Source organism: Bos taurus, chromosome 10 (assembly GCF_002263795.3).
Source record: "Bos taurus isolate L1 Dominette 01449 registration number 42190680 breed Hereford chromosome 10, ARS-UCD2.0, whole genome shotgun sequence".
Taxonomy (NCBI): domain Eukaryota; kingdom Metazoa; phylum Chordata; class Mammalia; order Artiodactyla; family Bovidae; genus Bos; species Bos taurus.
Window position 1 is genome coordinate 37,618,879 of NC_037337.1, and position 27,080 is coordinate 37,645,958.

The 27,080-nt window shown below is 38.0% G+C and overlaps 2 protein-coding genes across 15 annotated transcripts in view; one reads left to right on the forward strand and one right to left on the reverse strand.

Moving 5' to 3' along the window:
* TMEM87A (transmembrane protein 87A) overlaps window positions 1-18,556 on the reverse strand; it is a 38,799-nt gene extending 20,243 nt beyond the window's left edge. For 3 of the 4 annotated variants that reach the window (XM_059890639.1, XM_059890638.1, XM_059890640.1), the window contains exons 1-10: window positions 18,383-18,556; window positions 17,036-17,096; window positions 14,458-14,543; window positions 12,076-12,189; window positions 9,961-10,014; window positions 9,833-9,877; window positions 6,929-7,046; window positions 3,295-3,356; window positions 2,350-2,533; window positions 1,010-1,109 (exon numbers count right to left, since the gene is read on the reverse strand). In XM_059890639.1, the coding sequence (XP_059746622.1) occupies window positions 1,010-1,109; window positions 2,350-2,533; window positions 3,295-3,356; window positions 6,929-7,046; window positions 9,833-9,877; window positions 9,961-10,014; window positions 12,076-12,189; window positions 14,458-14,543; window positions 17,036-17,096; window positions 18,383-18,526 (968 nt within the window). In that variant the 5' untranslated portion in view covers window positions 18,527-18,556. The remainder of the gene's footprint in view (window positions 1-1,009; window positions 1,110-2,349; window positions 2,534-3,294; window positions 3,357-6,928; window positions 7,047-9,832; window positions 9,878-9,960; window positions 10,015-12,075; window positions 12,190-14,457; window positions 14,544-17,035; window positions 17,097-18,382) is intronic. The other variant, NM_001083515.1, reaches the window with a different exon arrangement.
* A 173-nt stretch (window positions 18,557-18,729) lies between these two features.
* Window positions 18,730-27,080, forward strand: part of GANC (glucosidase alpha, neutral C) — a 73,655-nt gene continuing 65,304 nt past the window's right edge. For 9 of the 11 annotated variants that reach the window (XR_809246.4, XR_809247.4, XM_005211639.5 and 6 more), the window contains exons 1-4: window positions 18,730-18,932; window positions 19,589-19,897; window positions 21,176-21,238; window positions 23,146-23,254. Coding sequence is in view for 9 of the 11 variants with exons in the window: in XM_005211639.5 (XP_005211696.1) it covers window positions 19,869-19,897; window positions 21,176-21,238; window positions 23,146-23,254 (201 nt within the window). In the remaining 2 variants the exon portion in view is untranslated. Of the gene's footprint in view, window positions 19,898-21,173; window positions 21,239-21,562; window positions 21,667-23,145; window positions 23,255-27,080 lie in introns of those variants that run through there. The other 2 variants (XM_059890822.1, XM_059890823.1) reach the window with 2 other exon arrangements.

The following is a 27,080-nucleotide window of genomic DNA, read 5'->3' on the forward strand; positions in this document are numbered from 1 at the left end:
ATGAGTTTGAGTGAACTCCGGGAGTTGGTGATGGACAGGGAGGCCTGGCGTGCTGTGATTCATGGGGTTGCAAAGAGTCAGACACGGCTGAGCTACTGAAGTGAACTGAACTGATGCCCTGACTGCCAAATTTATCTCTCTGCCCTAATTTTTTCCTCCGACTTCCCTCGTTTGGATATCTGAACTCTTAATCCTGGCTCTACTCCAAATTATTCCACCTAAAATCTTCCTGAACTCAGTTAATGTCACTTCCATCCTTCTACTTGCTTAGGGCAAAACATTAATCGTTGGCATCATCCCTGATTCGTTTTTTTCATATATCTGCTCTATCAGCAAAGTCCATTTTCTCCATCTTCAAAATATAAAAGAATCTGACCACATCTTAGCATCTCTTCCCCTGGGTGTATATATAGTTCTTTCACTAACCTGGATCTTTTCTTAAATGTCACTAAGTGAAGCCTTCCTTGACCACCATAATTATAATTTCAAGTTCCCCCTCCTGGTTAGAACTTTCTATACCCTTTCCCTGCTTTATCTGCTCACTGACACATTAGATTTTTCACTCAAATACCTTTGTCTGTGCACCAGCCCCCCCATAAATGTAAGCTCCAAGTCTTTTGTTTTCTTGCTGTATCCCTAGGACCTAGAACAAAGTCTAATATATAGAAGGCACCCAAGAACACTCTTCCTATTCAAAAAATCTGATTTTCAAGAATATTTTGGAAGAGTAAAGACAATAAGTTTACTCTAAAAATTTGATGTTTCAATGTCATTTGCTAAATTGCAGGTTTCCTGTAGATGCTCCTTGAATTCTAACCAGTGAAATCAAACACTAAGGTTTTTCCAACTTCTGCGAATCTACAAAATTTCAGATGTTTTTGACTTCATACCTATCTCTTATATAAACTCTTTCAGAACTACACTGAGAACCTGAAACACTGTTTCAATTTAATCAGCATTTTAATTTGCTCTTCCGTATAGGAAGACAACACTTAAAGGCAATACTTACTTGACTATGCCATATCCCAGACTGACTATGATGACCAGGGTTCGAGCCAGTGAGCGTTTAACTGCAGAAAGCAGCTCTGCAAGGATTAGGGCACCCTGGACTGTGAGAAAGAAAAAAACAGAGAAACACTGCAGCATGTAATCCAAGTTTGGGAAAAGGTGCAATTGTAGACCCAAAATGTAGATTTCTAACATTCTTCAGAACAAACACTGACATCAGTCCTACTTGAAAAGAATACCGATTCTGCCAATGTTTACCAGTAGAAGCTGATATTATTTAGGATCTTCCTCATGTGGATAGTAATCTGGGTGTGTCAATTTACTTTCCCTCTCCACCTCCCACATCACTAAAACCTCAGAATACCTTACCCTATTTGAATAATTTATAGCATCTAAGGAGAATTCCTCCCATTAAAAAAAAAAAAGTGTGAAATACAGCACAGAAAACACAAACACAGAATTTTCAACTCTTTTTTACATCTATTATTTTCAAGCCATTTCAAAGACTAGGGAAAGATCTAATTAGTATATCTTACAATAACGGTTACTAATAATTAAATGAAAAAATAATTATATGTATGGTCTGATGAGAGAACTGAAGCTATCAAAAAACACTTCAGCACAAAACAATTTCTATCATTATCTGTTCACCTTATTAAACCACAAATACTCTTCTATTTTCACGGTATTATTATATTTTACCAAATAGATACCACCCCCACACCCCTAAGGTAGCTTTGAAATCAAGGTGTGTCTTACAATCAATGGCATCTTACAATTAAATTAGTAGTATTTACTTTCTTTCTTATTTCTTAGATGCATGTAATAATGGTACCTTAAAAATCAACAGCAACTAAGATTCAATGATGGTTGAATTCCCAAAATGGCCACTACCGTTTCAACATTTTTTAGTATATTTCAACAAAATTATTCTTAAATCTTCCCTGGTGGCTCAGACGGTAAAGTGTCTGCCTACAATACGGGAGACCTGGGTTCAATCCTTAGGTCAGGAAGATCCTCTGGAGAAGGAAATAATAACCCACTCCAGTACTCTTGCCTGGAAAATCCCACAGACGGAGGAGCCTGGTAGGCTACAGTCCATGGGGTCGCAAAGAGTTGGATATGACTGAGCGACTTACCATACCTTACTCTTAAATTACTGACACCACAAGTTAAGAGATTAAAAACAATGTCACAATCACAGTGATTCTGCTTAAGTTGTTATCATAATCAAGTAACTAAAAAGCTACATCTACTTAATGAGTGCTGACCTTGGGAAAATTGTTCTTTAGTCTCACCTACCAATCACTCACAAACTGTCAAACATTTTTCGGTACATACCAGATTCTCCTTTGTATCGGATGTTTTGAAATTCTGCATAGAAGACGGCTTTCTCAAGCATTCCCAGAAAGATGACAGCACCGATCCAAAACTGGATTCTCAGGAGATCTCTCCAATAGCAAGCAGACCATGCCAGCCACAGAACACCAAACAGGACATATACAATACACATCACCATGAAAAACTGTCATCCAAGTGGGTAAAAGAAAAAAAGAAAGATTAGGGCCAAGAGCCAATTTAGAATCTACACATAGTCCTAACATATTATAAAAAATATACATATTACACCTTCTATTTAAAAAATTTTTATTTATTTCTGTGAAGTTCAATACTAAGATGAAAAAATTGTCTCCTCTTGGGCAGAGGGAGACTGCCTCAGGACTTGTCATCAAGAGTGACCACTCTTCTGTATCAAAAGGTTTTTTTCAGCTCACAATCAAAAATGATTTAAATGAAGACAACACAGAGAGGAAAAAAGGCAAGGCAGGGTTAGGATACTGCTGAAGGCTATGAAACACCAAAGTGGGAAAACTATAAAAGTACAAGGGAAAAACAACAATCATGAACAAAAAGAAACCTGAAAACAGATTAAGGATGTTTTCAGACAGACACAACTGAAAAGGAGAAAGCATCATCATTTAGTCATACTAAGTGGGATCAGAAACTACAGAGTTTTTTAAGTACTCCATTTTGGATCTAAGAGATGTCAAAAGTGAATCAGGTACTCTCCAACTCTAACATTCTCCAAGTCATTGACTTCTTCCGTTTATAAATGAGAAAACGAGCCATGGAGGGGTTCACTGACACTCCCAAGATCACATTCTAGTAAGAAGTACAGAACTACAAGCAGTATTTTCTGAACTGTTCAGGAACAAGTCTTTAATACTGCCTCAAAACAAATTAAACACATTTAATGTTGAGGTTAAAGAATTTAAGTTCACTTACAATCATCAGTGGGTATTCTTCAAGCGTGAGGTATTCATAGGGACCTTTCACTTCAACAGTCACTGCCAAAACACAGTCCTCAGAATTAATGTAAAGGATGAAAAAATTAAACAGAAACATCATCTGATATTTGTTTGATGAAATTAATGAAAATTCCATTGGGTAATTTACTTTTAACCATTTCAATCATGAAGTACTCTGATGGTTCATGCTGTGTCCTGCACAGGTCTCTGGCTCCATCACCATTTTTAGTAGAAAAGTCCTCTGTTCTCATACTCATGTCCTTTAAAGACCAAGATGAATGTATTTCATCCATAAGGCCTGGTGAGCTGCCCAACTGGAACTATTCCTCATCTCCTCTAAACTCCAAACATACTTCACATATGCTTTTTCTTACATCACTAACATGCTTTGCAAAGTACAGGGCTTCATTTCTTCATTCTGTCACCCTCTTTGCCTCTTCTCTCTCCTGGCCTATGTTTTCCTATTGCTTTATTTCTTTTTTACCTACTTCAATTTTACTTAACTTTCCTACTATTAACATATCATTTTCAGAAAGTGCTTAATAATAACAGTGTTTAATGAAGCAAAACAAATAACAGTACCAACAAGAATGTGACAGAGCTGCCTTACTGAAGTAAACCTATAACTACTTTTAAACTGTAACTGATAAAAACTACTTGGATAAATTTTAGGTATGATTAATAAATAAACTGCTTTATCTGAGAAGTGACATCTATCTCCAGATACAGACAATGCAACAAATATTTCTTACCAATTTTTATCAAGCAAAAGGGACATACCACTATTAAAAGTAAGACCCAATTCTTATATGAAGAAAAGGAGCATCCCATATTAGCAATCACAAAAATTTCATAGCCAAACTGGTTAGTAATCTAAACCTTCTTAATTTAATGGAAGAGTAAATATAAATACTTCGTAAATATCTGTCACATTCTCTATTTACTCTACAGCAGAAGTCAGCAAAATACAGTGCATGGGCCAAATTTGGCCAACCATTCCAAAGTTTTATTGGAAAACAATCACATCCACTTACGTACTGTCAATGGCTATATCTACACCACAGGGCAGAGCTGGGTAGTTGCAGCAGAGAGAACATTTACTATCTGGCACTCTAAAGCTAATCCCTGTCCTATACTAAAATATAACACACATTTTCTGAGCACTTACCATGTGACACACATTATGGAAAATATAGGAGATGGAAAGACGCACGTTTTCTGCCACCAAGTGGATTACCATCCCCAGGTGAGAGGGAGTTGGAAAGCAACAGAGAACTGTCCCCCCTGAGCCAGCCCCAGAAGGATGTATATTTTCTATGACAAAGTAAAAAGCCATCCAGGCAGAGGACATTACATGACGAAAGAAAATGATCATGGTTGTGAAAATGCAGGATACATTTAAAGGACATGTAGTTCTGAGGCTGCACATGGTACTATACAGTAGCATTCTGACACACAGCAGAAGGTAAACTGGAATAATCTGTGAAGTTTTCTAAGTCTTGCTGCAGAATTGGATATTTTATAGGTAAAAGAAAATACCAAAGATTTTAATGAAGGGAAGAAAGAAGATAAAATTGTCTTAAGAGAATTTCAGGGCTCCCACCAAGGGGTACTTAAGTTTTGAGTATCACCTTCTTAGTTCCAAATGACTGATGGATAAAGCAAAAACAAAAAAAGAGAGAGGAAACAAAAAGGACATAAGCTTGAAAAGATAAACAGCTCCACATATCAAAACAGAATAAAAACGCAGAACAGTGACTGAGACTGAACCCATGGTCAAGGTGGACTCTGGGTCCCAAAGTAGTTGAGCATGCAGCTTCTACTAGATCACTGAAAATAGCAGGTGTTCAAGATAAAGGGGGAACAGAACCATCTGATGAATGAAGAGGCTGAAGTGGAGGGAGCAGGGTTTCTTCTCCATCCTTTTCAAAGAAAGAAGGTTCAAAATAAACACTAGCAACTGTTCAATGAGGCTACTGCCCATTAGAAAGCCATGGGTCTGGAGGATATACTGCCAGGTCACCTCTGGTTTGCCTAGATCTGCTATATTCCATATTATTATGGAGAATAAGACCCATCTCTGGTCTTGGGAATTAAACATTCCAGACAAGAATCCATAAAACAAAAGTTTAAAATTAAGTCAAATGAAATAAAAATAAGAATAAAAATTAATGAAAGACAATGAAACAGGAAAATTAACAAAGTAAAAGAGTGGTTAATTGCAATAAAAATATAGTAAAACAGAATCCTAGAAAGATTTTGCAAGTTAAAAAGAGAAGGCATAAAAGCAATACTAAGAATTAAAAAAAATTTTTTCTTTGGTAAAAGAAATATCATTACTAACTTTATGCCAACAAATTTAAAACCTTGAATGAAATGGAAAATTTCTCAGGGGGAAGAAAAAAAGAAAAATCCCAATTCAAGGAAAAATAGAAAAACTAAAATATTTATTACTATTAAAGAAAAAAAATCACTTGATTAAAATCTTCATGGGGGAAAAAGAAGAACATCAGGCCAAAACACTATCATAAGTGAGTTCTATCAAACATTTAAGGAATGGATAATTCCATCCTTACCAAAACTGTTCAACAGAATATAAAAACAGGGGGCATTCTTTGATTCATTGCATGAGATTAGCAATAACTTGAACATTAGAACCCATAGAAGATACACAAGAAATTAAAATATTAGGCCAATTTTACTTTGAACATAGACAGAAAACTCTAAATAAAATTCTGGAAAATAGAATCCAGCTACGTGTGTGTGTGTGTGTGTGTGTGTGTGTGTGTGTGTATCAAGGCCAAAAATGGCATCTCAGAAATTTGAGAACAGTTTAGCACTAAAAAATCAGTTAATATAATGCATCACAACAACAGATTAAATGAGGAATCTATATGATCAATTTAATAAACTCGATTAAAAGATTCCATAAAACTGAGTATTCATTCTTAAAAAAAAAAATCTTGAAACAGAATATTTTGAAAACTCTATAGTAAATATCATACTCAATGGTGAAATGTGCCAATACTGCCAATAAAGTCAGGAGCAAGATAAGGATGTCCACCATCATTGCTTCTATTCAATATTCTACTTGAAAAGGCAGGGAAGGGAAGAAAACTGCAAAAAAGGAAGAAATAAAAAAAAAGAAACTACAGAAAACAAGACTAATTAATAAGTTACTGTAAAATTCCAGGTGATGATTCCCTGAACTGGGTGGCAAAAATAGAAAGGAGAATAGTAAGAAAAACTGAGACATTAAAAAATTATACAAGTCCATTAATTTAAAAATGTCCAAGTCTTGACTTAGTAACTAAATTTTAACTAGTCTATTGAGAACATGATATTAACTGAAAAAGTTAAAAGCAGGAGTATCAAATGAAGGGAAATGAAATCTAATATCTATAATACACAGTAATAAAATATAAGTGGAGTACCTAAGACTGTATCTTGTTCACACTGGATGCAGAAAAATGTTAATTTCTCTCCCTCAATTTTTCTACTTGACAACATTCTTCGTTTATTCCCTCTTTAAAGCAATTTGACACTAGCCACCATACGACACAACCAGACAGTAGTAATACAAGTGATAAAAAGAAACAAAATGTACTTACTGGTAAAAAGAGTACTTCGTGAATTTTCTTTTGATGATTCCTTGGAGGATGATATGCCAACATGTACAATAAAAATGTATGGTGCATCTTGCCAAGTTTTCAATGGATCATGCATTACCTACAGTGGAAAGAAGACATCAAATCTTCCAATCTTAAGAATTGAGAACACAGGTTAATTACAAAATATAAAATTTCATTCCAGAGTGTGCCTAGAAACATGGTCAATTCCTTCACTTTTACTGATTAACACAGTAGGCAAAACAAACAGGCTTACAGTGTGATAAAGTAGATTAGATAATAAATTACTCACATATAACTTTTAATGAGGGAAACCTCAGCTTAAATCACTAAATTGAGTCTCTGTTGTAGCTCAGCTGGTAAAGAATCTGCCTGCAATGCGGGAAACCTGGGTTTGATTCCTGGGTTGTGAAGATGCCCTGGGGAAGGAAAAGGCTACCCAGACGAGTATTCTGGCCTGGAGAATTCCATGGACTGTGTAGTTCTTGGGGTCACAAACAGTCGGACACAACTGGGCAACTTTCACTTCACTTCACTTTTAACCAAGTCATGAAAGGATGCCAGGTTGTATTTTACAGAGATATCCCAAACAAACCAAAGAAATTTAGTTTAAATCACCTGGAAAAAACCACCAATAATGACATCAGTAACTTATAAACACCAATTCCTGAATCTAATTCCCTTCGTTCAATGCCCTTCTCAGGACCACCACAGTTTCTGCTAACAAGGTCTTATATTTATATAAAATATTTGATCTTAGCTAGGCTATATGAAAAGCCAAGAGTCACTGTCCCCCAAAGTCAAGGAAGTAGAATTAATAGCCACCATGCTTGTGGAACTGGTTATCTATTCCAAGGCCAGTTAGTCTGTGCACAGCCTTAGCAAAAAGCCACCAAAGGATTTGTTGCCTTACATACCAGAGAGACTATGGACCTTCAGAAAAGCAAGACTATAACAGAAAGACAAGATAAACACAGAAAATGCTTGGCTGCTTCTTCCTCATGTCTGAAAGGAGGCACCACTACTTAGACTTTCAATTTTTTATTTTCTGGTCTTAAAAGGAAAATTTTTACTTTTAAGTTATTGAAGCAAATGTTCACCAACACAGAATTCTTCTGAAACCAGAAAAAAAGATCTAAAAACAAATACATCTACAAGAATATTCACCACAGCACTGTTTCCAACTGCAGGATAATGAAACATAAAAATGTCCAAAAACAGATAATCCAATAAATTGCAACATATTCATATAATAAAACTCTGCAGTCATTGAAATAACAATGCCATACAATATTTACTGAACTGGAAAGCTGTCCATCTTATATTGCTAAAATTTTTAAAAAGCTTCAATATAGTACATAACATTCTCATTTTTAATTCAATATAAATATGCAAACAGACAAAATACTAGAAGATAAATGTTTATAATCTATCAGTGTGTGGTAGTATTACAGAAGATTATTTTCTTCTTTTCACTGATGTATATTTTCTAAATAGCTGACAGTGAACAAGAAAAAGCCCAATGGATGCTGTTTTAAAAAAAAAAAACAATTTAATGAAGCTTACCATGCCTAACTTTTTAGGTTAAAATTTTGTACAACTATAATCAGGGTAGGGAGAGTGGGGACAAATCCAGAATGGCAGAATAAAGATCCCTGAAAATACACTCACCAGTAAAAGCAACAAGAATATGGGTAAAAATTATCAAAATCAACTGAAGACTTGCAACCCATCTGAGATCTGTTTCCTCAAGAAAAGAACCTGAATTTCAGCAAGAAAAGCAAGCCTGTAGTGGTTTTGTTCACTGTAACTTCTTGACCTTTTTCTAAGCTCCTTAAAACCAAAGTTCTCACAATTTTAACAGCTGTGAAAAACAGAAGTTTGGCAGCCAGTGGAAAAGTCTGGTGGTCCCCTAAAGCCCATTCACTAGAGCTGTCTGGTAGGTGATGAAAAGCTCCAATCTCAGGTGTATCTTTTACATGATCTGATTTCAGAGCTCATTCAGTGGGAAGGACCCTGTACTGAGGGAGTTTTTGAAATACTCAGCAGCAACTGTGAAAGATCACAGCTGCCTGAAGTGACATTACCAGGTGAGGCTATCAAGAGGCTGACTAAAAACTTAAAAGGAAAATTTGGAAATAACATGTCCATAGGGGTTTTGAAAAGCTTCGAGATATTCCTGGAAATCTAGAAGGCTCCAAGTACACTCAGGGCTGGGCACATATGTGCCAAATGGTGCACATGTGCCCAATCAAGACCTGAGTAGGCCCTAATTACTCACCCCCACTGATCTTGAGGCTCTATACAAGAAGCAAGTAAAAGTTAAGACAGAGTTCGAAATTGTGAAAGAAGCCAGACATAGGTCACAAATTGTGAGAGAGAGAACAGTGGTTGCCTAGAGCTGGAGGAAAAGAGGAATGAGGAGTGACGGCTAAAGACTACATGGTTACTTTCTGGGGTGATGATGTTTAGAATTAAATAGTGATTGGTGGTCACAGAACTAAAAACCTCTTAACTGTGCATTTTTAAAGGGTAAATTTTGAGATATACTCTTCCAATTATAGTCTATCACAAGATAATTTTAGACGGAGTTCTGGAGTTTAAGAATCTTTCTTAAAAGTTTCTTACTATTTACAAATAATATTTATAGGGTGGTAATTACAAAGCAATATAGACTGACTGTAGCAAACATGGAAAATATAGAAAACACAAAGAAAATAAAAATCACTCACAATATCATCCAGAGATAACCATTATTAACGTTTTGGTATATAGCTTCCATTCTTAAGTTTCTTTTTAAATGTAAGCACAAGATAAGAATTTAAAGTAAACAAACATAAGAACACTAAAATATGTTTGATGCCCTAAATTCCCTACCACACTTACAGTTTTGTCTCCAGTAAAGGTAAGATTTGTTCCATTTTCCTTAGCCTGAAACAGGAAAAAAGAAAATTAGTAAATTAATTCAGAATTTCTACTTTACTCTCAGAAATATGTAACAAAAAAACAATTACCTCCTGTCTTTCTCCTAACAGAGGCAATCGATGCACAAAATCTCCAGAAAAGCTCTATGAAAGATAAATAAAACTAAAATTAAACAGGTATAATAGCAAAACAAAAACACAGCTCAAAATCCACAGAAAGTTAAAGCAAAACATAGTATAAAAGTAAACAAAATAGTATGACATTAACAGACAAAATATTTCCATTTAACCACAAACAAGTGAATAAAACCTTGCTGGGAACTAAAAAATAACAGCAAACCAAACTGGCCACTCAATTTTTCTGTAAGATTATAGATAATGTCATTCTTAACAAAACCTTAGATGGAAGATACATAAATAGGATAAATGGATATCAAGTTCCCCTCTATTTCCAAGGGTGGGGAAACTGTGACTCAAAGCTATAAAGCTTTAGATACAGAAATGGGATCTGAGCCTGACTCTCAACCCTAGGATCCACTGCTTGTTCCATCACAACACACGCCATGCCTGTTACAAAACCTCCACTAATTATCTTTCTTTCCAGTTATCAGCAGAGGAAGCATTATCCTTCCTGAGTAATTAGGTCATGTTACATTAGACTGGAGGAAGAAACCTTATCAACAGGGATTTATGCCAAAATCCTGGAAAGCTTATAGCAGATACAAAGTAGTGAACCTTGGGAAACAGTATATAATAGGTAACTTTTCACAATCAAATCCAAGAAAGGCCAACCAATCCTCCTAGGCTAAAGGATAAATTTGGAAAACCAAAAGAAAATCCCCTAGTCAACATCATACAGTGACTAGTTTTCTTTTTCTACCTTACTTCCACTATTCTAAAGCTATTTTCTTTTTCCTTCAAGACTGTAAAATCTATACTATGACAAGAACGCAACCGATGTATTGACAGTTCAAATTATCAATTACTTCATTTGCTCATCAATTATTAAGTAAAAGAGTTTTTATCAATAATCTTTATTTGCAGTAGCTAAAGAGAAAAGCCTAACTTTCCATGAGCTCCTTGCCTCTTCAAGGCAAGCTGCTAAATAATTTGAAGCAACATTTAAATGCAATAAGAACAAAGCAAAGGCTATAGCTAAAATAACTATTTTCAAACCTATATAATGTATAATTTTATCCTACCAAAAAACTTGGGTCAGATCCTACTTCTAAGAAAAAAGAATTTTATAATAAACTCCATTTATATGATTACATACATGTAAGCATTAAAATAAATGACATTGGCAATTCCCTGGTGCTTCAATGATTAGGACTAAGTGGTTTCAAAAGCAGGGGTCAGGTTCAATACCTGCTCAAGGAACTAAGATCCCACAATCAAGTTGAAAAAATAGAATAATAAATAGAATAAAATATACAGTATAATTCACCTCTTCCCCTTTATATAAAAAAGGTGTAAAATTCAATCCTTTGATTTCAGGTCTATAGTAGTAAAATCTAAAAATGTTGATTTTTCTGAGGACATATCAACTAGATGAGATAACAAGAGAATTTAAAAAAATGAAAGTTTCAAAAGTCCATCAATGGGTGAATGGATAATGTAGTATAAATGTACAATGCAATATTATTCAGCCTTTAAAAAGAAATGAAATTCTGATACATGCTATATGGATGAACCCTGAAAACATTTTAAGTTAAAAAAGCCAAAAAACAGTGTATGATTTTACTTCTCTGAGATATCTAGAACAGTCAGATTCATGGCAAAAGAAAGCAGAATAGCTATTACCAGGGAAGTGGGAGTAGGGGGCTGGTGTTATTATTAATTGTTAAAAAGTAACCACTTAAGATGATGAAAAAGTTCTGGAATTGGCTAGTGGTGACAGTTGTACAATAATGTGAATGTATTTATGTAACTGAAAGGCACACTTAAAAATGGTTAAACTGGTAAATTTTGTTATGTATATTTTACTGCATTTTTTAAAAAGTGGGGCATTGCTTTTCACACACAAAGGAAAGCACATCCTCTCTTTGATGAGAATATTTAAGTAGCTGACTATGTACCAATCAGAACGTACTTCTAACCTATTTCTGTCAGAAGAAAGAACTGAGGAGAAATGGACATCACCAAAAATACAGGTATCATATTTTTCACCTCTTCTATTTCCCTTGAACAACTATCAAATATTACCTGTGCTTTAAAGAGTTCACTGCAGTTCTGGAACAATTTTGATGATGTTTCATATTTCCCAGACAACCCTTTTTTTTCCTTAAGGTTTTCCAAGTATGTGTCCACTTCTTCCAACTGGAAAATAGAGAAAATACCAAGTATTTAACTTAGTTTTTACATGAAATATTTAAAAGATAACAAATAGATTGTCTTAGGTACGTATATAGTTTAGGATTTGCTATTTTTAAAATTAATATCAGATAAAGACTGTATTTTAGTATTGAAGAATCTAACAGTACTCAAGTACAGAATTCCAGTCTATGACTCTAGAAGGGGAGGTCCTCTAAAAATTCCAGGAAGATGTGGGAAACTGTCAGAGTCCAGAGGGTTTTGTTATAAGAAAATATATTTACAAGAGTTCCTTGACTCAATCAACAATACCAACAACAACAAAACTTGTGCTTATAAGCTAGATAAGCCAGAGTACAAAACTGCTGCAGCCATTCACAGCCCACTATTAATACTCTGAAAAAGTTCATCATTTCTGTGGCTTCATCAGTTCTGTGATTCTTCTCCCATACCAAGATCTCTAATCTCACCCTCTTTTTTCCTAAGCTGCAATTTCACACTTCCAACTATCTGCTTATTATTTCCATAATTCTGTCCTATGGCAATTCAAAATAATTTTTACATTCTTAACTCTACTACTCATGAGGACTGAATCTGCTAAGCTCTTGACCAGTTTTTATCACAAGCTTCAACTGTATGAACTTTTTAACTATAAATGTAACTAGTGATTGACTGATTAGGAGAAAAGGATCAATGATATTTCAAACCATACTCTAGAAATACTTCTCTCTAAATTTTCCAATCCTTTTGGTCCTCATCACGGGGCTTCCCAGGCAGTGCTAGTAGTAAAGAACATGCCTGCCAATGCAGGAGACGCAGAAGACCCAGCTTCGATCCCTGGGTGGGAAGATCCCCTGGAGAAGGGAATGGCAAACCACTCCAGTATTCTTGCCTGGGGAATTCCAAGGACAGAGGAACGTGGCTGGCTAAATTCATGGGGTCGCAAAGAGTCAGACATGACTGAACGACTAACACACACAGTCCTCATCATACCAACCTTACCCAGTGTTCTATAACAAAAACAAAACAGTCACCACCAAAACCCTAATACTGGGTAGAAATTAAAAATGCTTAAGGTTTAAAAAACCAACTGGATGGTAGATATTTTTTAAAGACTAGTACTTTATTTTTCAAAAGAAACCTCAAGAATGTAGGCGAAATGTAAAAAATGAAATAATACAAACAGCTGGATGAAAACAGAATAAAAAATCTATCCAGGAGCTGTGTATCTTCAATGCTCAAGTACATTGTACTACAGCAATTCTGAAAGTGTGGTCCATGGACACTTCCATGCATCTAAGAGGGCAAAACTATCTTCATTGTCGTCATCTGTTATTTGCCTTGTGCTGATAGTGCAAAAGTAATCATCCAATTACCTGAAAATACTATTAAAATACCATTCCTTTTCCAACTACATATCTGTGTGAGGCCACATTTTGTGCATACACTTCAACCAAAATAACACATCACAACAGACTGAGTGAAGAAGATATAAGAATCTAGCTATCTTCTACTACACTGCTGCTGCTGCTGCTACGTCACTTCAGTCGTGTCCGACTCTGTGCGACCCCACAGACGGCAGCCCACCAGGCTCCGCCATCCTTGGGATTCTCCAGGCAAGAACACCGGAGTGGGTGGCCATCTCCTTCTCCTAGACATTAAATAAGAAGTGAAGTCACTCAGTCGTGTCCGACTCTTTGCAATCCCATGGACCATAGCCTACCAGGATCCTCCGTCCATGGGATTTTCCAGGCAAGAATACTGGAGTGGGTTGCCATTTCCTTCTCCAGATCTTCCCAACCCCGGGATTGAACCCAGGTCTCCCGCATTGTAGGCAGACACTTAACCGTCTGAGCCACCAGAGAAGTTCAGACAGTAAATAAAGAGAATTGCAAAAATATAACACCACTGTACCCAGTTTTTTGAAAATTAATTATTTTTCATTAAAAAAGGTGCTTTTTATATTAACATGCAATGAGTCTATCATTGCTATTTTTAAATAAATTAATACATATTTATGTATTTTTGTTTTAATTTCTAATATAGTAACCCACATGAATAAAGGCTTTTTGGGTATCTACAGCAATTTTTAGGAATGTAGCAAAGTTCTGAGACCAAAAGTTTTGAGAACTGATAGTACAAGTATGCCTAAAATTGGAAAGTATAATTCCAGTTCCAGTTCTCCTCCATAGCTACATGACACTCCACTACCAGGTGGGGACCCAAGATCTCTAAATAAACTCAAAGAAAAGTCTGTAATTTTATGTTCCATACCTTGAAGTTGTAGATTTCATTGTAACAGTCAGCACTTTTCAGATACCACGTTATATTCAAAGATGCATCACAAGGCTCTCCATCAACTATAAAAGAAATCTCTGTGAATAAAAGATGATTTGATTGCCAAAGTATGTTTCCTAAATTATTACCCCATATCCCATTTCCTGCTAAACCAGGATACTTATAAGACCATCCTTTCTCCAAACAGAAGGTAATGAAGTAATAAATTTCAGTTGTCTATTATCATATAAATTTTTACTAAGCAAAGCACTTAAGTACACAAAGACACATGGCATTGTGTTAGGCCAAAGAGGGGAACAGAAGGGAACAAATTACTGAAGACTCTTAAAAAAAGTCTTAAAAAAGATTCTAGCTGAAGACTCAAGGAATAACAACATTGGAAATGTCACAAGACAATAATGGAAATAATTTCACTGAGGGAAAACTTCAAAGTTTAACCCTTCAGAGACCTTAAATGGATACAGAAGAACTATCAACAAAAAGCAAACCTGGCTGAGGAAGGCAAGAATAGCAAAAGCAAAGATAAAAGAATATTAGATCCTTTTTAAAATCCACCTTAAGAGAAGCCTCAAGGAACCTCATGAAATCACATAAGTCTCACATAACTTATTAAACATAATTTGGAGAACAATATCCTAATGAACCAAAGCATAAGTCTGAAGACTTGGGAGTCTATTAGATTGTCATCCTGGGGGAAGTCAGTATTCCCTTTTATCTTTGTTCCAGCAGAAAATGAAAAAACATACTAACCATACCTACTTTGTGCAAATGTTACAAAGGTAAACACAACTATATCTAGGAACCTACTTTTGGTTCTTAAGAAGCACACCTAAAATTACAACCTTTTCCTTTTCTCTGTTTGAAGTGGTTTTCTCAAACTAATTTTTAAGTGGCACAATTTTATAAGGCTTAACTAAAATACACAGAAAATCTGATGTGTTGAATAGAATTTATGGAAATGCTAAAAAGGATACTGCAATCTCTTTATGAACTACACAGAAGAATCAAGAGAAGGAATTAATTAAAAACCAGTAAGAAAAATCCCCTAAAAAGGAGATTTTCAGGGAAACGTGCCTGCAAAAATACTACTATTTATGTTAAAAGACATAGAATTTTAGGGGGACCACGCCTCAAGGCTTGTGGGATCTTAGTTTCCCAACAAGGGATTCAACCCTGGCCCTTGGCAGTGAAAGCTCAGAGTCCTAAACATTGGACCACCAGGGAATTCCCAAGACATAGAACTTTAAATGAATGGCTTTAAGGGACAATGAAAATGGTCCTGCCAATTTCAAGGAAATCTATAGTGTACCATACCCATAAAAGCACAAAATCAGAGACAAGATTAAGTATAAGAAAACACAGAAGTAATAAAGTGAAAGACAATTTTAAGCCTCAACTCCTCTAAAAACAAAGAAACATCAACATTTCAAAATACGCAGCTTGGCTAAAAACCACTACAAAAACCATTAGAACAGAACACAGGTAAAAAGAAACCGTACATAATAAAAAGGACAGACTAGCACACAGGCTGTCAGGCTATTCCAAAAGACAAAATACTGCTATCCCTAAAAGCTCTTCTTTTCTAGTAAGAAAACCTCACAAGAAAGACCAGTGTGCCATAGTAGATTTGATTTAAATCAAACTTAAGTCATTAGCAAAGAGATCATATTTTCATGAAAACAGTATATTCTTCACAGAAATTCTACCTGACCCCCCCGTCCCACTAGACTGTAAACTCACTAAAAGAAAAAGTCTTTTCTATCACTTCTTTTCTAAAACAGTGCCTAGCACATTAATATGTGTTCAATAACTACTTACTAAATGATTAAAAGAATAAAATCATCCAACTATGACATAACTTTGCACTTTCACAAGGAGAAATATGCATAGGAACACACATGGACGTTCTGGATTTTTAGTCCTGATCTTGAAATGGAGCTGCCCATGATCATGCATTCTCTAAAAATAAAGCCAGTTTCAGAAATAAAAGGAAGCTTTTCTATAATAAACAATGGGGTATTCTCGATTCACATACAGTGGCTTTCCCACTGGACAGACTGGTTTTGTTCTACATAATCCCTATTTCCTGGTAATTATTGTTGAGCTTCCTCTTTCAAAGATCCAAGTGGTAAAATACTCCTTCTGCAAACAAGAGCTTTACTGAACATATTTGTGCAGAGCCAATGGTCTGACAAACCTAGGTCATATGTCCAATAAACTTCTAACAAGCACACAAAAACAAACTCAGCAGTTACCTCTATGACTCAGAACAGATTAAAACCCATGCAGTCGACCAAAACAACTTATCTACTATATACTGCAAACACCAGAAAAACAAGAGAAGAAAATAAAGTTCACAGAAGTAAGTATTCTGAAGATTATTCAGTGAAGGACCTTAGTCACACTATACAAGTGTATACCTAGATAGTGCTGAACTATTAAATTTCAGAATTTATGTTGAGTGTCAATTATCAGAGGTAGAAAATAGGTAATTTAAAAGTTTAAAGATCACTCAAAAACTCGAATAAAAACTTCATGAAATGCAAAAACTCACATTTCAGGAAGATAGTGGTATTTTTGAAGAGGATCTTTCCAAAACTAAAATAATTTTTCGCCTGCAAAGATAAAGGAGAGATAATTAGCATAAGTATCACCTTAATTCAGAAGGCAGAATATAACTGATACAAAAACATAAATTTATAAAATGTTGAAGTTAGTTTTCTTAACACACACACAAGACATCAATATCCTTCCGTTTAGTAAAATCCAGTCATAACAAAACTGCAGGATTTTGCTGCTTGGTGCAGAGACATGATTTTTTTCCCCTCAGGCCATGAAGCAAGGAAGGCTTGCTAGAAGGAAGGCTACTAAAAATCCTAATCTAACTTCAATCTTTCTGGAAGGTATTTCTTAATCAGTTAATTCCCTTTACTCACTAATCACCGTCCAGAATAACCCTTCAGTGCTTCAAATAAACTATTCTATGAGCAGACAGCCAGGTTTAACTATCAACCATTTTACAAATAACATGTAAATACCTAAAACCGAGAGCCTGAAGATCTTCACAAAATGACCAAAAGATGTAATTCTTGCCCTATCAGAAGCTCAGAAAAGATTTAGACAATATGACCAGTTAGCAGAGCAGAACAAAAAGGCCACTGTGGTTTTAATAAGACTAATGCTTTTGGGCATTTCCAGCCAGCACCTGATCTGTCGGCTCACAGGACTACAGTTCTTACTCAAATGGGGTTTCGAAAGGGTGATAAAAGGCAGAAAGGATCAACCAATCTAGTCAACTGTCCTTAAGAAAGACTAACTTACCATAAGAAATTTTAGCATACTGTTTACTCCGTTTTGAACATTCTCATGTTAGAATACATCATTTTAAATGCCTAGGCTTCCCAATTACATGGCAGAGCTTAGATTAACCATTTCAAAGTCCAAACGAAATCAACCAACTTCGTAAGTAGAACTATCCATTAACAAAAAAGTGCAGAGGAAAACCCCAGAAAGATGTCTATTTACATATACCTCTCATCCAACCCGAGGTCACAAGATTCTGCAAAACTTCAGCTGAAAGAGAAACCATTCCCCACCTATACATCAAGTTTACAGGTCTCCAGTCTGTCAATGAAAAGTTCTCTGACTCTGCTAATAAGAAACCGATCCACAGCCACTCTGAGCTCCAGAAATGACCCTGACATTCCTGCTAATCTACCCACAGAAGCGCACGGCTTCCAGCTCCAGGGAGGTGAGTCCCCGTTAGGCAGCTACACCGACGTTACCGGCAATCCCACCCCTTTGGAAGCGGACTTTTGTGGAACCTTCATGGACTCCTTGGGCCGCCGTAGCCCCACCCCTCGTTCCTCCAGTCTCAGTTGTTCCTGAAGTGAACACTCACCGACGGTATCGGAATGTGCCACTTGGATCGCTCGGCAGCAGCGACAGGTGCCGGCCCTACACTGAAAAGCGACAATGGGGACGTTCGAGCACCTAGGAGAAGAAGAATGACAGGCACCACCTGCAGCCACGCAGCCACCGCCATCTTCACACCCGTGGAGTGCCTACCGAAAGCATTTCACCTTCTTCCGGTTCGTCCCGCCCTCTTCCGGCTCCGCTCTGGGGGCGGGATCATCCGGGTCCTCACAACCTCTGGGGGCTTGTTTGTTTTGCGACTCAGAGGCCCCGCCCTCAGGCAGTCGTCACGGCTTAGAGGCTTTAGACCTACTGCGCATGTGTCGTTCTGTCATGCTAGTCACCTTGGATTGTCAGGATGATCGCCAAAAGCTACCACTGAGACTGTCGGCCCTTCTCTCTCCTAACCCTTAAAAGGGTTTGGGGACCAGGGAAGAACCCAGTGTGGCGTTTGGCTTTCTCCTCCTTCCGTTCGCCCCAGTCCTCGTCCCTTCTGAGTCAAAATCAGACGCTGGGGCCAGAAGTCTGGGAAAGCCGTAAGTCTGGCTGCTTATTTATCGTGTAGCAGTGAGTTCTTCGGAGAAGGCAATGGCACCCCACTCCAGTACTCTTGCCTGGAAAATCCCATGGATGGAGGAGCCTGGTAGGCTGCAGTTCATGGGGTCGCTAAGAGTCGGACACGACTGAGCGACTTCACTTTCACTTTTCACTTTCATGCATTGGAGAAGGAAATGGCAACCCACTCCAGTGTTCTTGCCTGGAGAATCCCAGGGACGGGGGAGCCTGGTGGGCTGCCGTCTATGGGGTCGCACAGAGTCGGACACGACTGAAGCGACGTAGCAGCAGCAGCAGCAGCAGCGAGTTCTTAGATTTCTAGAAGTATTTAAGCAAGCACTGGAGTTTGGCAGTAGTGGAGTATAATCGATTCCTAAAATAGATGGTGTAATCGATAACCCCTTTTAAAAGCCCCTTCTAGTCCAGAAGAATATGATGTAGCGTTTGGCAGGAAAACATCAACCTCCAGCATCAACCGTCAGGCACTTCTACTCAAAACTGAAAGTCAGGAGAGGGCAGGTCCGTTTTCAGTATCTGTGGCGTGACCCTCAGTGAGGTAGATGTGCAGAAGCCTCGCTACAGTCCCGCAGGCCATCTCCATTTCCAGGTTCTCACGCTCTTGATTTTCATCCTCTAGGGCTCTTTGAGTACACGCCTCCTCCGCTGCAAAAACCTTTTTCGATTCCTAAGGGACGGAGCTCGTCACCAACCACTCATAACCAAGAAAAAAATTGCCAAATAAATCTATGTAGAAACGCTAGCTGGAGTCTAGAAATCCCAGGAGAAAGTGTCGATTTGTCACTCCTTAAGGAGCTGCAAGTCCCAGAAACTTGGTGGTGAAGCGCTGGTTATTTAGAAAGACTGACAGTCTAGAAGACCGCCTGAAACCTGAGACCCTGTGAAGTGACTGGGAAGCCATGGAATCAGCTGAGAAAGAGGAAATCAGGTAAAGGTACAGTGGTCCAGCAGGAAATGACTCCAGGGTCTGCGGAGGCAGGGGATAGATAGTACCTGAAAACAGCATTCTGGATTTGAAGATTTTATTGAGTGATTGATTGCACATCTTATTTGCGTGTTTTATGTTTGTGTACTTAATTTCTATCTTTCTCAATCCCCAGGGAATTAATTGATATAAATAGCCCCTTATGAAATACTTGCAGGATGGTTAACGAAACTGTGATCAGAACTCTTAATACATGAATTTCAAACATGCTGCTTTCCAAGTTCAGCTAAATACACCTCTTCCTATATCATTGCAGAGTTCATTCTTCAAAACTGAAAAGAGATTGCAAATTTCTCTAATCTTTACACACTTGATTAAAAGAAACGGTGACAAAGATTGAGTCAATGAAGGATTTGATTACTTCTGTGATAAACCATGGCCAAGGGTATTGTCTGGGCTCATTTTCATAATATTTTGAAATTAGTGTTCAGTCATAGCTTTCTACACAATCATGGACATGCTTATTACAGATATGTTCATTATGTGTCTCCATGAAAATCACTGTGGTTTTATTTCTTTACTTAGAGCCAGTAGTTGTTTTAATTGGTGTATGTTAAATACATGTCCTGAAGTATATGTACATCTTGATCATGTTCTCTTCCAGAAACAGCTCTTTTGGAAACTCAGTTTTAAAAAACATTGGCCCCTAAATTGTCAGCATCATCTTAAAAAGCAAAGGATTTTCCTTCTTCATCTGTTTGTATGCTTATTCTAGCACCTTACGCATGCCTCTGTTATAGTGTTTGTCAGATTGATTTATGATGTTGGTTAGGATCTCAAAGAAAGCTTGAATACCGTCCTTCATATGTTCCTCACAGCCCAACACTAAGACAGAATATTCTGAAAGTACTTTGTTGAATAAACAGGTGGGTGGGTTGTTTTTATTGCTTTGGTTTGAGGTTTTTTTGTTTTTACTTCTTCAGATTTTATTGTTTTAATCATAGCCTTCAGTCATTATTTTTAAAGAACCCTTTCTCATAAGTGACAGTGCTCTTTTTCTTTTGCTTTCAGAGAAATCCCAGAACTTCATGTTTTGTTGTCTACCTTGGGTGGTTTACTAAACAATATTATAAACATATTATCGTATTATGTTATGGCCTTGACACAATTTGGTATCACAGTGATTTATGTCCCATGTTTATATTATAGTTAGAGAAGGTACAAAAATTGGATTCACACACCCAGTGTAAAACAAATTTCTTAAAATGTCTTTTTATTTAGTGTTGAAGATGAAGCTGTGGATAAAAACGTTTTCAAAGACTGCAGCAAGATTGCTTTCTACAGGTAAGGAGAGGAAGTGTATGACCTAGGCAAAACAGTTCTAAAAAGATTTCAAAATTGATGTTTATTAAATTTTTGAGAACTGATAGACTTTCTGAGGAAAGAGTCAATTAGAAAATTCAGTGATCAAAGAGTTTATTGACAGGAGACATTGACTTTTACTACTTTAACTTACTGTTATATTATTTTATAATTAATATGTTACTATTAATTATAATTAATTATATTGTATAGTTATATATTATAATTAACATTACTATGTTAATAAATCCACTATTTTTAAAATCAGTGTTTTTAAACTAATATTAAATTTTTGAATCTTTGAAGAAATAATACTTCTACATGGTTCAAAAATCAAATACTATGAAAAGAAACACATTGAAGAGTTACTCTCATTCCTGTCCCCTTTCACACCACTGCACACCTTCCCCGTAAGTAACCAGGTTTATTCATTTCTTATTTCTCCTTCCAGTATTTCTTTTAGTGAATGCATATATTCTTATATCACAACTATTCTTACACCATGTAGCTTTCTATCTATGCATGTATGATCAGTCACTTAGTTGTGTCTGACTCTTTGAGACCCCCATGAACTGTAGCTCACCAGGCTTTTCTGTCTATGGAATTTTCCAGGCAAGAATACTAGAATGGGTTGCCATTTCATACTCGAGGGGATCTTCCTGACCCAGGGATCAAACCCGTGTCTCCTACCTCTTTTTTTCCCCCTGCTTAATAATTTATTCTGAAGGGCTCTGCAAGAATACATGGAGGCTGTCCTTTTCACAGTCCATTGGGTAAATTATATTATAATTTATTCAGTCTCTTTCCTCTTGCTAGACTTTGGGTTGTTTTCAGTCTTTTGCTATAATGTCACTGCCACAGGAAAAAGCTATACATATATCAGGACTTCCCTGGTGGTCCAACGGTTAAGACTCTATGCTCCCAATGCAGGGGGCATGGATTCAATCCCTGCTCAGGTGATCCCACATGCCACATGGTATGGTGTGGCCAAAAACAAAAGAAAGCTATGCATATGTCATTTCCTACACATGCAGGTCTATTTATACGATGAATTTCCAGAAGTGGGATTACTAAGTCAAAGAATAAATTTGAAATTTTCACTATTACTAGGTATCCCTCCATAGAGATTGTGTCATTTTATACTCCCGTCACCAGTTTATGATTGCCTGTTTTCCCAGAGCCTCAACAAATATTTCTTTAAAATCTTTTTTTTTTTTGAGTGTCTACCCCTATGTGGTCCTAAAACTGAAGTCAACAAACATTATATCATACAACTCTCCAATTTATTCACACTACTCTAGAGGTAGAAAGATCATATCATTTTAATTCTGAACAGGCACCTTAGAAGGAATTCTATAGTGAACTCCTGGTCACCTTGTCAGACCACTAGATTATATTGGATTTCCACTAGAATTTATTAATAAGTTTCTATTAAAGTGTATGTTTCATGGAAAGAGGGAGAGAAATCAACAAGCTAACAAATGTCACCTATGCAAACTGCCCCTTGGGATTTCCCTGGTAGGCCAGTGGTTAAGACTTAATGTTCCCAAAGCAGGGAACACTGATTCAATCCCTGGTTGGGGAACTAAGATCCCACCAAAAAAAACCTGCCCCACCTTCTCAATAAAGGGGACAAAATACCATCCTTGAGCAGTGTTATGGTGAACAATTTTACTAGACTCTTATTTTGTTAATTGTATTAGCACTCGTTAATTTTATTAGCTCTCTAAAGTACTTCTGTTAGTGCTTTATTGAAGTACTAATATACTGCCTGTGCCCAGTTCACTTATTATTGAAGTGAAATCTTAATAACTTCCACATGGTAATATAGTCTTTTGGAGGCTGAGTCACAAATCATTCTCGGGCATCTGTGTATTTCCTATCTGCAGGCGTCAGAAACAGCTGCTCTCCAAGAAGTCTACCTACCGGGCATTACTGGACTCAGTCACACCAGGCGAAGACAGTGCCAGGTTCCAAATCATCAACGAACCAGCAAAGGTAAGAAAAAATATTTTCTACAGACAATTCTTTGTTTCTATATGTATTTGGGTTGAATGAAGTGAATTTCTACAAAGCCTAGTTAAACTATGTTTGCTTCAAAAATAAACTTTGTGAGAGAAGTCATGCTATCTCTTTACTATCTTCACAATGTTACTTTAAAAGTCATATGACTGTCAACATATAGATTGCCTTGTAGCAGATGCTTTCTTAGATGTTTTACAAATATTATTTCCTTTTAATTAAACTTTAGAAAATATCCAAGAAGTACATTGTATTGTCCCCAATTTTTAGATAAGGAAATTGAAGTCTAAAAGACCACCCGCCCAGAGTCATAGCTAGTAACCAGAATTTTCACCTGTGACTGTAGACTCTGTCAAGTACCTGTGCTCTTTCTATCACTGTTAACACAATTTATACTTAAGCAAGGCCCAGATTCAGTGACTGTCCAAACCTCAACATGTGAGTGAACAAGAGGAACGATGGTCTCTGCTGTTGAATAAGTCTCAAATGTTCCCTTAGCAAAGCTGCTTCACTCACAGATCACCACAGTTCTTACATACTGAAACATTAGAACAGTGTCCTAAGTGCTTTTTCTCATGTCGGGTTTTCACACTACTTCCCATGGGCCAGTCACAGAGGAAGTGCTGTGGGCTGAGCTCAGAAGTGTGGCTGAGCTCACAAGTAGCTGATGCTTCCAACTTGACCCTCGCTTCAGATCTTTTCCCATCTTCTAAAGGTGTCCTAAGCTTCTAAGGCCTCCCAGACCAATCTGGTTTAATTGGTAATTCACTGAAGAACATAGGTAAAGACATGCAGTCTCGGTGCCATGCCAGCTTAGATAGTAACTCCATCAGCTCCCTAACAAAGCCCAGTTCTGCGGAGCAGACTGAGAAGACATCCCCACTTTCACTGCAGCGTTGTGAGCAAGCTCCCTGTGGTGCTGTGTCACGTGCTGTGCAGCATTACACCAAGGAATCCCCTCAGAGAAGACAGAACCAAAACTGCCCCACAACATTAGGGCATTCTCTGTAACATTTGTAAGGCCTTTAACTTACCCTTCCCTTGTAGCTCAGTTGGTAAGTAATCTGCCTTCAGTACAGGAGACCCGGGTTTGATCCCTGGATCGGAAAGATCCCCTGGAGAAGGAAATGCAACCCACACCAGTATCCTTGCCTGGAAAATCTCATGGACACAGGGGCCTGGTGGGCTGCAGTCCATGGGGTCGCAAAGAGTCAGGCACAACTGAGTGACTAATATTTACTTACAGTTAACTTAGCCAGTGAAGTGAAGTGGAAGTGTTAGTCACTCAGTCATGCCCAACTCTTTGTGACGCCATGGACTATATAGCCTGCCAGACTCCTCTGTGCATGGGATTCTCCAGGCAAGAATACTGGAGTGGGTTGCCATTCCCTTCTCCAGGGCATTTTCCTGACCCAGGAATTGAACCCAGGTCTCCTGCATTGCAGGCAGATTCTTTACTGTCTGAGCCACCAGGGGCAGGAGGAGCAGTGGCACAGTGAGGAAGACTACTTTCCGTATGAAGTTATAGAGATTTTAGTCATTTCAAAGATGTAGAATCTGCTGACATAACTTTCTTGCCTGAATTCGAAACAGGGGCTAGAGTCATGTCGGCAGTTCTGTGTTCTCTGTCACCACCCCCTGTTCCCAACTTCTGGTTATGCAAGGATGCATTTGTGGTAGCAGCACACTTTGTCCATTTCTCCTATCTACACTGATGGGATGGTTAGCCTTTCTTCAAAACCTAGTGCTGCTTCTTATACCACTCATCTCTTGGCATCTGTGAGACCTTTGAGTTCACAGCTAATGGTACCCTCAAAGTCACAGTTCCTTGACTGCTGATCCAAGTCTCCCAAACTTGGCATCCTTTTGTAGCCGAGTTTGAAAGCTTTTCATGGGAAAACATGGGATAGCATTAATTTATTTCCTAGCGAACCAACCACCATTTGCACATGGTTTAATAGCCAGTACCCAGCCAGGACCCTGTATGCAGCATCAGCAGAAGCAGCTGGATCCAGGAAATGCAAGGAGTCCACAAGAGACCTTCCCGGAGTCAGTAGCCCTAATACCAGCAGCCAGGTCACTTCCTTTCGCATTTTTCCTGTCACTTGCTCTTTTCCCTACTTGTCTCCAATGTGTCTGGCCCCAGAGAGCTGCAGCTGTGCTGTGGTCAGGGCAGGAATCCCTTTCCATTCTTGGGGAGGTTCAGTCTGCTGAGCACCTTAACAATCCACTGTCTAGATGACACATGCTGAGGCAGAGTATATTAAGGCACTCAGAATACCAATGTGGGCCAAAGTGCAGCTTCTCAGTGCAGCTCCATACCAATGAAGTGAGTGGTGGACCCTCTCACACGGCTTATTAGAAGACTCTTGGTGAGTTTTTTTGTACACACCTCTCTTTGGATCCTGAACATGAGGGACAGTGCCGTTCAGGTCAGGTGCTAGAACCAGAGCCCACCAGATCTGTATGCTTTCAAAGAAAAAGAAGCTGTAGTCCAGGAAGACGCACGGGAGCTTAGCACAAGACAGCACGGGACTCAGAAGGGAGCTGAGGAGTCAGACAAGCAAGGGCAAGTGATCTGGGATGTCAGCAGCACGGCTCCCAAGACTAAGAACTTTGAGGACCTCGTGAAACAGACTCCACGTTCAGTTATTGGAATTAACAGGGCTGTGCAGGAAATCCACACACTCTGATCTCAGACAAATGCATGCAAGTGTATGTTTGGGGAGATCACCCTCAAATTCTGAGCTGAACTTCATTTTAATGTATTTTTAATGTCCTCCTTGTCACTTAGAATTGAGATGACTAATAGGACAGAGGATGAGATGGCTGGATGGCATCACCGACTCGATGGACGTGAGTCTGAGTGAACTTCAGGAGTTGGTGATGGACAGGGAGGCCTGGTGTGCTGCGATTCATGGGGTCGCACAGAGTCGGACACGACTGAGCGACTGAACTGAACTGAACTGAATAGGAACTTAAGGTTTTTGTACCCTCTCTGCTTGTTAGGGACAACAGAGATTCAGATAGTAATTTCTAAAGTTGTCTGAACCTTGTATCCTGCTCACTGCATAGTCAGGGAGCCACCACTAGTGGTGGTTTCTGGGACGAGATGGGTGTTTCACGGGAGATTTCAATTAGGATATGGTATGGGTGTAGTCTGGAGGTTTTTTAAAAAGCTGCATACATCCACTTGCTCAAAATGATAGCTTTTTATTTCAGGTTCAGAGAGACAGAGCCCCAAGTCTAGGAGGATCATATTCAGCTCACAGCTGCAGTTCTCAGATTTCACTGATGAGGCAAACCCAGCCCTCTTCGTGCCTGCCTACCCCACCCCATTAAAACTCTTAAAGCAATGACTTTGTTGTCGATGTCTGTTGTTAATGTTTGAAATTTTTCTTCCCAATTCCCTTCCCCCAACCTGTCCCTTTATAATCAACCAGGAGACAGAACCAAGGTTCATTCAACCTTTTTCAGCTCACACTGTCATAACACTGGGTGTCTCAACAGACATTTCTTTCTCACAGTTCTGGAGTCTGGGAAGCCCAAGATCAAGGTTCCACTCCTGGGTGCCACCTCCTTTCTGTACAGTTGACCCTTGAACATATAGGGCTTAGTGGTGCCGACATCCCCATGCAGTGGAAAATCCAAGTATAATTTCACAGTTGGCCCTTAGTATACATAGTTTTGCATCTGCAGATTCAACCAACCAATGACCATGTGGTACTATAGGTTTATTGTTGTTGTTGGCCACCCCACTCAGCATGTGGGCTATGGGGTCTTAGTTACCTGACCAGGGATT